This window comes from Strix aluco, chromosome 16, assembly GCF_031877795.1.
Source record: "Strix aluco isolate bStrAlu1 chromosome 16, bStrAlu1.hap1, whole genome shotgun sequence".
Classification (NCBI taxonomy): domain Eukaryota; kingdom Metazoa; phylum Chordata; class Aves; order Strigiformes; family Strigidae; genus Strix; species Strix aluco.
Window position 1 is genome coordinate 10260332 of NC_133946.1, and position 14939 is coordinate 10275270.

Consider the following 14939-nt stretch of genomic DNA (forward strand, 5'->3'; position numbering starts at 1 on the left):
TAAAAAAACCCAACTGGTCAGAGGACTCTGACATGAAGTTAAGTGTGTGCAGCTGCGCCAGTCCGTAATCTGACCTGAACACATACTCAGGCTCAGAAATGCTCTTCGCCATATTTATTCAGAGACAGTTAGCAAAGAGTTTCTCCCTGTTCTAACCATCCATCTCCTTCTCACCCTATCCATTCTTAACATATCTGAACCAAAAACACCAGGAAAGACCAGAAGTAAAATTCAGGTAACTTCATATCTATTGAAATCATATCCATCTGTACTTATCCATTTTCTTCGGTCATAGAAGTGGTCCCTGCTCCTCAGCTTGCTGGGAATGCAAAGTTGTGGCAGGCTGTGAATGGTACCATCAAGGCTTGTCTTTATTTGTGTAGGTAGGCATCAAGCCAGAGTTCTCCTGAATTCTTCAGAGAGCTGAGAGAGAAAGGAAGAGCACAAGAGGCCACATTATGCAGGGTTGGTTAGGGGAGTGTCGGTGGGGACAAGGGAAATGAGGATTTCTGTGTGTTGATTTGTAGGAGAGGAACAAGCCAACTCTCATTCTTAGGATTCCAGTCTCTCCTACATCCCTCTGCAATTTTTTTGCCAATGTGTTGTTACTTACTGCACAATGTCTGCAAAAGCCGTGAGCAACGGCTTGCACTGGTACTCAATGCCATGTTTGGCACACAAGGACTTCACCAGAGGAGCCACCTTCCAGTAGTTGTGTCTTGGCATTGTGGGGAATAGGCTGTCAACAGGAGACAGACAAAGTCTCTTCACTGCTCCATAAGAAATATTACCTTTCACATGTTCACATGCATTATTACTTCCCAGGAATCACCCAGCTCACGCTGAGTAGGGTCTTTAGTTGCTCCTGGCTCTTCTTTCCCCTTGGTGTGTTTCTAGCACAAGTCCTAAGACTTTCCTGCTTCCCCCCTCTGTTATTTTCCACAGTTGTCTCTACCATCTCTGAAGCAACATTTCTCCAAATTAAGTGATGTCATAAACCGGAAGAAACTACTTCCCCCCTCCACCCCTTCCTCCAGAAGTAACCATCTCCATAGCAGAGAAAAGGAGATGACCCCGTATTTCAGTTGCATATCTCGGTCTCTAGACTAATAGTGTAAATAGTCAGTATAGGCAGGCTTAAAATACTGTGTCAGACTATAAACAGGGTGGCTTAGCATGTACATTTTCACTAATGCTTATGAGCCACTACTTTGGATAGACGCTGTTGCTGTCTGTATGATTTCATAGATCCTGCCCACGTTGAGTTTAAGCTAGTCATTCTCACCTTCCTGCGGGTCCAGTGAAGGTTTTGAATAACATTATGATTCTCTTTAGGATTTTCAGTCTTTTTAAGACTTTTTAATTATTTGTAGAATTCAGAGCAAAGAGGAATATGGAAAAGAAGAAAGAATGAAAAAAAAAAATTTTTTTAAAAAAAGAAGAAAATTCTCTCTCAGAGTGCATACTCACTGATGTTCAATCTGGAAGTTCAGATGCCCAGTAAACCAGTCATTGAACAGAGACTGCTCAACATTGCATGTTGCCTGGAGCTAGAGGAGGGGAAAGAAAGCAAAGTCAATACAGATCAGTGATTGCAGCCTTTCTCATTTGTCTAAAGAGCACAGTATGCTGTGCTGCTTGGTCTATTGTCTTCTTTTAGGCTAAGCTGAGCTACCTCAAGCCAGGGATCATAATCCTCCTTCAGCTTTGTGGACCAGCAGAGCTATGTGGTCTGGCTATCATAGCTCATGATAAAACTGGGACTTGGCTCTGTGCTCCTGTGAATGCATGTGAACAGACAGTCAAAAGTTCCTCCTGGGTCTTCTCAAACCTATGTCTGCAGAAAAAACAGAGATGGCAGGGTACTTCTGTGGTGGTCAGACTTTACTGCTGGACTCCACTAAGTCTCTCTGCAAAGAGGGGACACCAAACTTTTATTCTGCTAGTGTGAAATTGCTCAGCAAGAGCAGGACACAAACCTCCATCTCCGCATAAGCAGAAAAGGTTCAAGACAGAAAGATGCAGTAAGTGGAGAGGTGGGTATGTTTAGGAAATAGAGCTGGGACCTAGCTTTGATTTTAGATTGACTGTGAACTTGTCATTGCTGTCTTCCTTTACTGTTACCATAACTGAATCCTGTTATCCTATTAACCTTCCCTTCCCAGTTCCCAACAGGTTTTCACCCTTAATGCAATAGAGGACTTGCTAGTCTTATAGTTTGAATTTGTACTTTTATGGCCACAATTCTTAAGAACGGAAAATATTTTACCTGAGTAGACACCCAGTCCAAATTTTTGTCATAGTAGATATCCATAGGGATGTGGTTCATCTGTGAAACCCAGACAAACCAGCTGCTCTCCAGCATCCTGTGCAATCAGACAAGAGGCCAGAATTCAGTAACAGGCAAGCAAGTCAGTGATGAGCCATCGAAATAACAGCATAGCCAGACTTACAAACACACGGCTGAACACCGGCCTTGCTAATCCAGCACCTGGAAGAACTTCCAAAACCTGGAATTTTCATACTTCCTTATGAAACTCATGATTATTTAATATATTTTGTTATAAAACTGACATAGCCTGGTGCTCATCTTGTTTTATCTGTAGCCAAGGACCAAACTGATTAGAATCAGTAAAATGATCCAAGTGGAGAACATATTGTCCATTCAAGCCAATGCTGCTGTAATGCCTGGGCATTTGCAAGCCCAGGCTAAGCTGTTCCTGTTAAATGTTCTCTTTCTCTAACCAGACCCACACCCAAAGCACTGAATGTTATGTAGGGGAAGTACTTCTCAATTTGGTCAGCACTCAGTGAAGTCTCTTTGCTGTCAGAGCCAATGAGGTGACACAAAACTTGAGCAGAAGACTCTTAGTTTAACTTTACAGAATTAAAAAACTAAGCAAAAAATGAGATGGCAAATGAGAACATGGAAAAATAAGCAAAGGCAGAGAAAGGTAGGCAGGCACAGATGGAAAGAATATGCAGAGGAAGGCTGAAGAACCTTCTAAACAGATATCACCTGAATATAAAATAATATGCGAGGAGACTCTTTATTTCTAATAATGATCCATAAGTAAAAAAGAATCTGATATAGAAGGTCAGCATCCAGGCCAAATCCTACCAAAACCAGAGACAACAAGAAAAGAAAATAATTATAAATTACATTCGCTGAAATATTTTTCTAAGCTTCATGTTATACGTACAAGAAAACAATCTACATCCATCTTCTGTAACTTTTTGCTAAATTGAATCACCTGGAGCAATCCAAGTTAACATAAGCTAATAACACTTTTTTTCATGGCTTGCTGTAATAGAGATGAATCTGAGCATTCACACCCAGTAAGTAGATTAATATATTAGCAAATTACTAGGCACTCAGAAATATGAGTTGAAGACTTGTATCAAATTATTGCCCAGGACTCCACAGTGAACCAACTGCTAGACCAGTGATCTCATTTTAGCTGGAAGTTGCTCCGTCCTCCTGTATGCATAACACATGCAAGAGGAGGAAGAATGAAGCATTAATTCTGGCTGCCTGGCATAGGAAGTAATGCCAAGTATATGCATACTGCTAACAAATCAACAACAGTTCCCATAAATTCACATCCTTCCCTTCCTGACCACTATGGACCTTGCAATTTGCTTCCCAAACCATAGGAGACAGTACACTCCACAGTTCTGCAAATGAAGCAAAGCAGTACAAACCCAACAGCCTCTTGCTTGTTTTCAGCCCTTTATCATCGATCTGGGGAACATAATGGGTTTAGCAGAAAGTGTGCAGAGCCACTGAAAATACTGCACCAAACTGACCATCATATTAGACCAAACTGAATGGCATAGCGCATCACACAGCAGGGACTGAGCTCTGGACAGAAGCTGGCTCCATGTGCAGAAGAAAGGTTGAAGGCCCACAACTGACCCCTTCTTGGTTGCACAAGTAGCAATACTTACCACCCAATACCGTTTTGTGTATGCAATATAAAATGTGTGGTAGTGGAAGTAGGTGGGAAACAGGAGCGGAGGAAGAGCTGTAAGGAAGAATTCATTATCACTGGTAATGTCATGGACTGGATGACAGATAATCAAACTGGAAGCAAAGGATCCCTAAACAGCTACTCAATATGGAGAATATTCTGAGAAGTTTTAGAGCTGTAGAATTGTCTGGATGCTATCTGTACGCATCAATGCAGGCAAACGGTAAGCAACCCAGGAGCCTGCTGACCTCCAGAGGTGAAACAAAGGTAAGACAAGAAGCTCTCTGAAGCTTGACTGGGGACAGTTCCTGCTCTTCAGCATGACAGTCTGCTACTGCTCATGTCACCTGTCAACACAGGTAGCATTGCCTTCCGTTTCCTCATGGAGAGCTGTGACCACAGCTTCTTTTAGAAAAGAGTGAAAACAAAAAGGGGTGTGGAGAATCCTGAAAAATAAGGAGAACAAGACCCCAGAAACTTAATAATCCCTTTGAGTACCACAGTAACCACAAGAAAGCAACTGACTGGTAGATACTGGTTAGGATGCTATACGGGGTTCTGAGCAACCTGATCGAGTTGAAGATGTCCCTGCTCGTTGCAGGATGGTTGGACTAGATGAGCTTTAAAGGTCCCTTCCAACCCAAACCATTCTATGATTCTGTGCTTAGTGCCTCTAAACATTTCTAGGTCTGGCCATTAATCCAACAGTACTTACAAACCTGAGATTTCATTTCAGGCTTTTAACTGAGGAACAGCCATAGAGGAGTATTTTGAGAAGTACCTTCCACAGCCCCAAAGCTTATCTGGCTCCCCCTTCAGTTGTTCAAAGCAGGGGAACAACAAGGATACATGTGAAATCCCTTAACTACCAGGGATTTTGGGCTAACAACTCAAACTCAACCTTCCAAATGGACATCTCACTTGTACTTAAACAAAACAAACCAACAAAAAAACACAGACTATTCTTTAAATTTGAGTATTAGTGAAAGATGTGGTATGACACAGTAACATGGGATCACCTTCCTTAACTAGGCATTTCCAAGTTGCATATCTGAGATAAGCATATCTGAACTAACCCTGCTAGTTCTGTCTAGCCACGCGAGAGAAGAGCCATTGCTGGAGGGCAGCTCCTGGCATCCTGAGAGCTCAAGGGAGAAAACAGGTCAAATGAATCACACCTTGAAACTGCCCATTTTTTTAGGTTTAAGTTTTAGGGTTCAAATTCATATTGTTCTCTTTTCAGGCAAGCAGACCCAATTATTCTGGAGAGATGCAAGAGGTGATATCTCCTTGTTCTGCGTTGAAGTTGTGCTGCTTTGCAAAAGCAATAAAGCTTCACTAAGATGGGGAGAAGGGGCAGGATTGTCAACCTAGAGATAAGAGCACCAACAGTGGAGAAATTGTGAATTTTTCCTCTGCTCTGCTTACACACTTTATTAGCCATAGATTGTACAGCTCACAAACAGTGCCTGGAGCCCTCATCACACTCTCACAGGTAACCTCCTTAATTATTAAGTTAAGAGTCTTTCTCCTCTGTCCAAATAGATGTAGATTTATTTTTGCAAAGCAGTACAGTTTCAAGATGACCTGGGTACCCTACACTTTTTCTACCCTGGAACAAACTTAAGCCATTTCGTTAGAAATTCTCAAGCCAAATGAATGTGTTTCAAGTCAAGAAGGGCACAGAAACCTGATCTCACATAGGATCATATGATAATTCAGGCTGGAAGGGACCTCAGGATCTCAGAGCAGTGTCAGCTATAAGGTCAGAACAGGTTACTCAGGTGTTTATCTAGTCAGGTCTTCAACTCCTCTAAAAATTAGATGCAAACTGATTATTACGCTCTTTGATGCAGGCATCTTAGTTCTGCTCAAGTCCTACAGGTCAAAAGTAAGACCTATAAGCCCCATTAGTACCCCTCATGGTATTGCAGGAGAATGGAGATACTCACTGATGAAGAAGTATTTGTGTTGGTGATTGTATGGCATGTATTTTTTCTTTTTGATCCCAAGCTGTGAGAAGAAACAGAAAAAAAAAAACCCTGAGGTGAAACTAAGCAATCTGCACAGGTAAGTTGCTGTTTTCCATTCATTCTGCCCCAGAGACACTTCCCACAACCCTCATTCCTACTGTCTCCCTCTTGTGTAGCTGTCCTATTAGTTTACATACATCATACACCTTTTCTATAAACCCTCATTCCATTAACGTAAGGCTTTAATGCCTTACAGCTTTGTAAAGTCCTCAGAGATAAACTGTTAAGCAAGCATGAGATTTTTCTCCAGTAGGGGAAAATAAATAAGTGGTTGCTGAAAAGTAGTTCTAGATATGACAAGCCAAAACAGAGGTAACAGCCCATAAGAAAACCCTACATTGGTATATGGTAGGAAGGAAACCGCGGTCACAGATACCACCACTGTCTGGGTTGGAACGGAATGATGTGGTAAAAACTATAGCAGAACATTTCATCCATTAAAAGGTGGAGTGATCTGTAAGTTTTGATAAAAATAATTTTGAGGGTGGATAGAGGTGAATTTTAACTGGTGAATTCCCTTGGGTTTGTGTTCTTACCACATTCATAATTCATTTTGTGAAATATTAGATACTTCAAGGCTAAGTTATATTATCAGTCAAAAATAGTCATATGTATTTTCTCTCTTCCCCCCCCCCCCCCCCCCCACTTTCTTCTCTGATTCTGTACACTTAAATGACAGTTTCATGAGGGAAAAGATCTTCTGAGGAGAAAAATATTTCACTGCTGTAGCTACTCTGGCAGGGTCTCAGTGAAGCTGCACAGCAAAAGGGGTTCAGTGTTGTCTCAGGTTGTTGGTCCTGAAAGTGGCCAAGCAGCACCAGTTGAGAACATCCCAGGTGGTCAAATGGCTTATGCCCACTAGAGGGACCTGCCACCAACTCACAGAGCTACAGGAACAGCCTTGGCTACTCAGTCCTGCTGCCTTCCACAGCAGGGCTCTGCTTTTGCCTAGAAGGCATAAACATGCCAAAGCTACCTGCATCTCTGAGCCTCAGACATTAGTATTAAAATAATCCCAGGCCAACTGCAGACATGCTTTATATTAATGTTTACAAGTTATCTAGTAATCACTAATTACCGAGTTGTTCTACTAGGTCATTAAGTTGCTATAACCATTAATAGTCTTTTTGCTGATGGATTTTCCATCCTATATATGATGTACATACATCATGTTTAATTTATTTACAACTACTTGTCAGCTGTTCAAGATTTTTTTAAAGGAACTTAATGTGAGCTATGACCTGCTTACAAAGGCTGAAGAAAGTAGACACAGATGAAAACAATTTTTTTCCAGAAACTGTCATCACATCGTAGTTTTAGATCTTTATGGTAGAGCGTGCTTTTTGTTGACTAAGGTGTTCTTCCCAGTTCCTGGTACATGAGTGTGCACACAGACACTGACCTCCACAGATAATTTCTTCCCCAAAGTAAACAAGAAAGGGTGCATATCAATATCAGGATCCTTCTCGAAGCAATTTGGTTTGGCATGGTGCTGGGAGTGCAGAAGAGTCCACCATTTGGCCGACGCCCCCTGTTTTAGTGAAGAACAAAGTATGGGAAGTACAATGCTTTCAGAGCCAGATTCTCTCCGATTCCCTCCTGCGCCCACTGCTGAACCCATTGTCTTCCACAGAGTCTTCAGAACACACACTTTTACAGGAAAGTCATCAAATCTAAGAAGTTTTCCACGGACAAGTACTTACAATCAAATGGCACATCACAAACTTATGCAGCAAGTGGTTCCACTTGGTCTTCCTGAATACTGAAAGATGTCCTAAATCATGTTGTAACCATGAAGCTTGGACCTGGAAGAGGAAAAATAAAACATTGGGAGCGGGCAAAAAGAGGAATCGGGACCAGCACAGTGCCACACCCATCCCTTGCTTTGAAATATCAAGATTTATTTCTTAGACACTGCTCCGAAGTCACAATCAGATGAAAATGAAATCCTGACACTTCTAAGGCTTTCCCCAGAATCTACCTTGCTGAAAGAATCCCAGACTAAGTTTAGTGGGAGCTCCCCATATGCAGAGTTTCTTCTTTACATCTTCTGTAAATACATGCCATATAGTGATTGTCTTCTTATGACAAAGGAGGACTATCCCAAGTAAGGAAACGTAGGGCTACAAAACTACAATAATATTATGTGTATGTAAGTTGATGCAAGGCCACGTGTACATGCTGTGGACTTAGTTGCTTACCTGGGAAATGGTCAGCACCACCAGAGAGATGATAAAGGGCATTAAGGATGTCCCAAAGTAGAGGAGGATGAGCCAAGCAGCAGTATCCAACAGGAGGATGTGAGCAAGGTGCAGGAAGAAGAAGAGTTGATTTGGGTCCAGAAGTCCCATTTTCTCAACAGTAGCACGCAATTCACGGAAGTCTTTCACCAGCATTTTCTGTGGAAAGCACCAGTATTATATGTTCCATGTTTATAGTGTGGCACTGCAGCCTCAAAAGCCCAGGATCACTTTAATGGAGTAAAGAATCACAGAATCCCAGAATCATCTGGGTTGGAAAAGCCCTTGAAGATCATCCAGTCCAACCATGAACCTCACCCTGACTGTTCTCAACTCCACCAGATCCCTCAGCGCTGGGTCAACCCCACTCTTCAACCCCTCCAGGGATGGGGACTCCCCCCCTGCCCTGGGCAGCCCATTCCAACGCCCAACAACCCCTTCTGCAAAGAAATACTTCCCAATAGCCAGTCTAAACCTTCCCTGGTTTAGAAACAGCAAAGGATCCAGCCGAATGGGTAAGAGCTGGGCTTGCACACTAGTAGACACTACAGCTTCTCTGTGTCTTTGCCTGATAAGGTACCCAGAGCAGAGGAGCAAGCAGCAGCCATCACAGAGCACATTGTCTGTACCTCCAGCTCCTGAGACTGGTTGCTTCTTCCATCATCTTCTTGGCAGATAGCCTAGGGCTCAGATGGAAGTTGTGTCTAGTGAAAGGAGTACTGTAAGTGCATGAACATAGCATGCCACCTTGTGGTAGGCCTTTGGGATGAAATTACTCCTCTTCTGCCACCAGTTCCAATAGATGAATATATGTTTTCACTTTACTCTTCCCAAGATTAACAGGGGAGGGTTAAATGCCTGTATGAAAATGGCACGTACAGCCCAGCTGGCCTCAGGCTGGTGGGCACTGAGGAAGGAGGATGGAAGGAGAAATGAGCACAGTCCAGGTGCTAGACCAACACCTTTGGCTTTGCGAGCTCTGCAGGTGCCTTCCAAACCTGATTCCTGTCTTTGTGCAACCCAACCCACAAAGGAGCTTGCCAGCCTACTTTCCCAATCATTTGGGGGAAATGGAGTTTGCATGGAGCAAGGCACGTGCAGGCTCTGGTGCAGGCCAGCTATGGGATTGAGAAATAGGCAAGGCATGGCCACAGAGGGGTGGGAGGGTTCACGAGGGTCCCACCTACATAGGAAGTGTGGCCATGCCGTTCTGGGACAGCCAGACTGCTCTGAAATGTGTTTCTGATGCCTGAGTTACATGGGGCCATGAATCATGTTTCCCCTCTTCACCATGCAGTGTGGGACTATGCAAAGGAAAACTCAGGGCAGGCTCGGAGGAATGGAAAAAACAGATGGTCTTGGCTAGAGGGAAGCAATGAGGACCATACAGCCCAGGGAATATTTGTACTCCAAGATTATTCCTGTTCTGTTGCCTGTGCCTCTTTCATGACGTTTTCTTTGACACACCAGATTGGTTACTCTCACAGTGCCATCAACAGCGCTCCTGTGAATGATCATTCTGTGAATGACCTTGACACTGCTACAGGAAGGCTGACCAAAAGGACAATGCCAATACAGCCTGTGAAACTTAGTTCAAGGCTAAAAACACTCTACCTGCAGTCTCTCCCTACAGATGCCTACAACAGAAGGGAGTACAGTCTGAAAATTACTATAAACTGGAAAGAATGACTGAATTTTTGGTTATCTTTTTCTCAAAGCAAGGGAAGGAAGAAATGGTGATAGCTGTGATATTCATGAGAGCAAAACAGGCTCTGCTATTTATGTAGAGTTGCTGTGATAAGAAAAATTCATCTTCAGTAATCTTATTCTCAACCACATAATGTGGACTTAGACTAATATTCATGTATTGTTTATAAGTAGTAGCACAAAAAACTTGTGGAGAACCTGGATCCCATTGTTCCAGGAGCTATGTTGATACAGAATAACAAAGTCTAATCTCAGAATATTTTCCTTTAATCTACCTTTGATCCAATTTACAAGGATAGACTTACATTTTTAGTGGGCTCAATACTGGGTTGATCTGGTGCTAGCTCCCCAATCTCCAGTGACTTCAAGTACTTGCTCACCAGCACCTTGTCAACATGGAATGCTACAAAGGCATCCTGCAAATGCACAAAAGTAAGAAGAGGTAAGAAAAACAAATTCTATGTTACTAACCTCAATCTGCTGTGCACAGCAAGACATTCACTGTGGAGGAACCACAGTAGCAAGGATGGCTGGTTTCACTTTCTATTCCCTCAAGTTTTGTTGACCTTTTTCTTCTTGTGTTTGTCATATGATCTTACATGAGATCTTATTTCAGCTGGCAAATGGAAGAGGTCTGACTTCCACTACTGTGATTACTAGAGGTATGCAAGCTCCATAATGCAAAATTGAATGAATCTCCATCATACGCCTAAAGCAGAGTCTAGCTCCCTTGCCTTTCTTCTTCCCCCTCTTCTCAACCCCAATATTAGTGACATTTCCATCTTCCTGGACATCCAGGTGCCAAAAAGACCTTTGTTATCAGCAAACCAGAATCTTCTTTGTTGTGCAATTTGTCAAAAGAGAAAATTTCCCTTTAAATCTGATCACTTAAAAGAAAAATGTGGTTCCTGTTATTCACTGAGTAGAGAACTGCACTCCCAAATTAACTAAAACAGGAAGCATTTCATCAAGTGACACCAGAGAACTTTCTATTTTTCTCCTTAGTACTTGGAAGTATGAATGCAAGGACACAATTCATAAGCACAGGCCTGGTGTTACTGATCTCTCTTAAAGATAGGAGTATGAAAAAGCAGTGGTGTGGCAGCCCGTAGGCAGGGCTGGGGACAGAAAGGACAGGATGCAGAAAAGCAGAAGAGCATGAAGGGGGCAGCTGGAGCCCTGAAGCACAGCTGAGGCTGAGCCGAGCTGTGAATTCAGTCTGTAGGACAGGAACTTCCCCTGAAGATTCTCCAACCATAGAAAATTGCTTTTGTGCATTGGTACCTTCAACTTACATGCCTGCTTTTGTGCCATCTTTCATCCAATTTCATTTAGTCATCCTAAACAGACCAGAATCAGTGCTTTGCTGCATTCCAGCCCCAGGGTTACTCTGGGCAAATGTTTATTAAAAACGGTTGTGTGACAAAATGAAGTTGCTTAGCTAATCTGTTTGAGCAAACTGCTACAGAATTGCTGTCCTCTACTCCAGAATGTCACAGGTTTCGGCAACTGCATGACTAACACTGAGGCATATATGTAACATACAGTGGGTTTAAATTCCATGCACATGATTGCCATCACTGATGAATCCAAAAATCAGCAAGCAGTTTCTCTGCAAAATAATCTACTGAAAGTACCTGGTTATTTCATGGTATTGCAACACCAGCTGTTTTTACAGTCTCCAAAATTCAACCAAATTTTGCCAAATTCAGCCAAAAATTCCAGTCTTAAGATTGTTGCTCCTTTTTTTTAAGTCACCTCATTCCCTAATTCTGCTCTTTTATCCTTTGAGAAACACCACAACAAAAAGCAGCAATAAAAGGACTCCACGGTTTTGTGCTGTGTCACCCTTACCAGTGTTGTGGCATTAATCATACTCATTTTTCCATTTCTCTGGTTTCTTTTCTTACTGGTAAAATCTTCCAGTCAAACCAAGATAATTTCTTAATTTTTCATAATACACATCCAAAAGATTAAGCAGTTGACCTATTCCAAGATGCACAGACCTCACTAAAGTCTTATGGATTTTCTTCATAAATCCTTCTTTCACTTCTTTTTGTCTCTGCCTCCCAGACTAAAGAGCCCACTGAATTCACAGTGTCTCATGACACTGCTTTTAGTAACAAAGAGGAGGTTCTTACTTCACCCACAATGTCCTGGATACATTCCCACTGCAACTCAGCGTGGATATAACCAAGTTTGCTCTAAACCAGATAGTTCACACATAATCAGGCTATGCAAGAGAGCGCAGAAGTCCATTTACCCTGCTTCTCTTAGAGGCTGACTAGTGCCAGCATGGCTTTCTCTGTACTGGATTACACAAACCTGCACTATAGCAAATATTCCACCTTTGAATAGTTTTTGCTGAGGCCAAGATGCACAGCTTGTAAGTGTGCAGAGTTCAAGCAGGGCAAGATACTCCACTCTCACATGTATCAATTTGCCTTGGCATAAATACCAATTCTGAATATTGTGCCTTGTCAGAAGCAAGGATGCTGTTGTTACCCAAAAGCGCCAAGTTGATGAAGATCTATGTGTTCTTCAGCATCTCTGCAGCAAAATAATACCCCTTCCTATTAATTTCACTTACAGCCCTTGAGCTGGAGTTTTATCATATATGCTTAAAAAGAGAGAAGGGAAATAACCAGACCTTTTTCCATTATGGTGCACAGCCTATTTAATGTGCTTCACACTTGAGTGTGAAGACAGTTTTGCTGGTGTAACATAAAACTGGCTGAAGTCTTGCAGGGCTTAATGATTTGGACATGGAACCAAGCTATAAGAACCCGCTCAAATCCCAGAAATCTGTGTTTTCCAAGTTCATGCCTTGTCTGGGGTATTCCAGCATGCTAGAATGAAAGAAGTCTGACAGTACTAGATAGAGGACATGAATGATGGAAAATACAGAACACAAAGTGTAGCTAAAACAAAATTTGAAATTTAAACTTAGTGGACTGAAAATTATTTTTATTTCCATGAGCCTCAAATATCCCTTACATATGGAAGATCAGGGAACTATTTGTCTTGGGTTGTTTTTTTTTTTTTTCAAAGCAGGGAAGCAATCACATTTCTCACATTTTTGTAGAGATGTTAATTTGCCACTATTTTCTACCCTTCCTGCATATACCAGAAGGCAAGAACTCCAGGAAATTTGCTGAGCGTTTTGGTGTGTGTTTACAAGTTTCCATGGCACTAAAATAGCAGTTAGACCAGGAAACATGAGGAGCAGGCATCTTTTTGCCCACACACCAACCCGCCAACAGCTGGACACTTGTTAACTGGCCGATTCTTTCAATTTTGTTCATCTCAAAGGTCAGAAGGACCATGTGCAATAACTACAGAAACTTTTCTGGAAGACTGTGTGGGAAAGCGTGCTGTCTTTGCTCTCCCTCTGAGCTGTGCCGGGCGGTATTTAGGAGGGATACCTTTCCTAAAGGTTTGTTTCTGGAAGCAAATGCTGTTGCCACGGGGCTGATGCACCGCTTGTGGCACCTTCCCCTGGCTGTAAGCAATCACTGCAGGGCACAGTAGCTGCAAAAGCAAGATCAGGAGATAAAAGGAATCCTAAAGATTTCAGCTGGATAAACAGTTACAGCCTGCTCGCCCCACGGGCTAAGCCTCCCCATTTGCCCGTTTCCACCGCATGGAGCTGGAAAGCTTCCAGGGAGCTGCAATACCCCGACCCTGCTCCGTACCCTTGAGCCCTACCAATTCCCACCCCGCCCAGAAATCATCTCCCAAGCTCTCACTGCACGATCTTTGCCGGGCACCGGCCTCCCCACTCCGCACCCCAAAAAACAGCCGGTAGCAAGGGCCCCCCCACCCCAGCCCCGCCGCTCACCGTGGCGTCCTGCCCGGCGTGGCTGCCGAGGAGCCGGGCCCCCCCCGGGTGCCTGTGGCAGAAGTGGCTGATGTCGTACACCTTCCTCTCGATCACCAGCCACCGCTCCTGCGGCCGCGGCCCCCGCCCGCTGCGCTCCCCGATCTCCTCCCAGGTGAAGCGCCGAAGCGCCGGCCCCGCCGCGGGGTCCCCATCGCGCTCTTCACGCACCTCCCCGGCCCCTCGCAGCGGTGCCATCCTCATCACCCTGCCCCTTCCCTCCCTCCCTCCCTCCCGCTCGGCAGCCCCAGCATCCCGCTCTCGCCAGGGCATATTAAGGGCGGGACGCGTCCCAGCCCCCGCCCTCCTCCTTGTCCCCGTCCCCAGCCCCGGGAGGTCGGCACAGAGGTTTTGGGGGGAAGGAGAGAGGTGCTGGGCTGCAGGCAGAGCTCCTGCACAAGCTCCAGCTGCTCTGGGTCCCCCCCCCCCCCCCCCCAGTGTCTCCTTCCCGGCTCCGGCAGCCCCCCTGCAATCCGAGTGCGCAAAGCACAGCAGGAACTACAGGGAAGGACTATCCGACCGCTCAGGTTTTTTCTCGACTAGCTCGTTCTGTGCCCAAGACAGGCTTACTGAGCTCTGACAGGGAAAACTTCACTTAAAACACACCTCTGATTAACCCGCTGTTAACCAGAAAAAAATAACATCACTGCGGCTTACTTTAGATGTTACAGTCCATGAACCCCTTTGGCAGAAGCAAAAGTCATGCACGTTCTTATACTCTTTTTTTTTTTTTTTTTTTTTTTCCTCCAAAAAAGCCCATTCTAATCTCTTAAGAACTCAGAACCACAGAATCATCTGGGTTGGAAAAGCCCTTGAAGATCATCCAGTCCAACCATGAACCTCACCCTGACTGTTCCCAACTCCACCAGATCCCTCAGCGCTGGGTCAACCCCACTCTTCAACCCCTCCAGGGACGGGGACTCCACCCCTGCCCTGGGCAGCCCATTCCAACGCCCAACAACCCCTTCTGCAAAGAAATACTTCCTAAGAGCCAGTCTGACCCTGCCCGGGCGCAGCTTCTAAAATTCTTAAGTAAACTATTGACTTGGGGACTCCAGGAAATTAGTATTAATTGCAAAACATTTGGTTCAGATTTTCCTATCTT

The 14939-nt window shown here is 44.0% G+C and overlaps 1 protein-coding gene across 1 annotated transcript; it reads right to left on the reverse strand.

Moving 5' to 3' along the window:
* Nucleotides 1–225: 225 nt before the first annotated feature.
* LOC141930580 (acyl-CoA (8-3)-desaturase-like) lies at nucleotides 226–14032 on the reverse strand. The gene is made up of 12 exons (XM_074841626.1): nucleotides 13796–14032; nucleotides 10260–10370; nucleotides 8209–8406; nucleotides 7711–7812; nucleotides 7410–7538; nucleotides 5927–5987; nucleotides 3952–4028; nucleotides 3020–3117; nucleotides 2270–2366; nucleotides 1471–1550; nucleotides 614–739; nucleotides 226–423 (listed from the first exon to the last, which is right to left on the reverse strand). The coding sequence occupies exons 1-12, from the start codon at nucleotides 14030–14032 to the stop codon at nucleotides 372–374; spliced, it is 1368 nt and encodes a 455-aa protein (XP_074697727.1). The 3' UTR covers nucleotides 226–371.
* Nucleotides 14033–14939: the final 907 nt, after the last annotated feature.

What these genes read in the sequence shown, in the direction of transcription:
- LOC141930580 (XM_074841626.1), bottom strand. Translation starts at nt 14,032, where the DNA reads ATGGCACCGCTGCGAGGGGCCGGGGAGGTGCGTGAAGAGCGCGATGGG. An exon ending in GTATTGAGCCCACTAAAAAT is followed by an intron (nt 8,407 to 10,259) that starts GTAAGTCTATCC and finishes TGCTTTCCACAG; the next exon opens with AAAATGCTGGTGAAAGACTT. An exon ending in ACACAAATACTTCTTCATCA is followed by an intron (nt 4,029 to 5,926) that starts GTGAGTATCTCC and finishes TCTTCCTTACAG; the next exon opens with CTCTTCCTCCGCTCCTGTTT.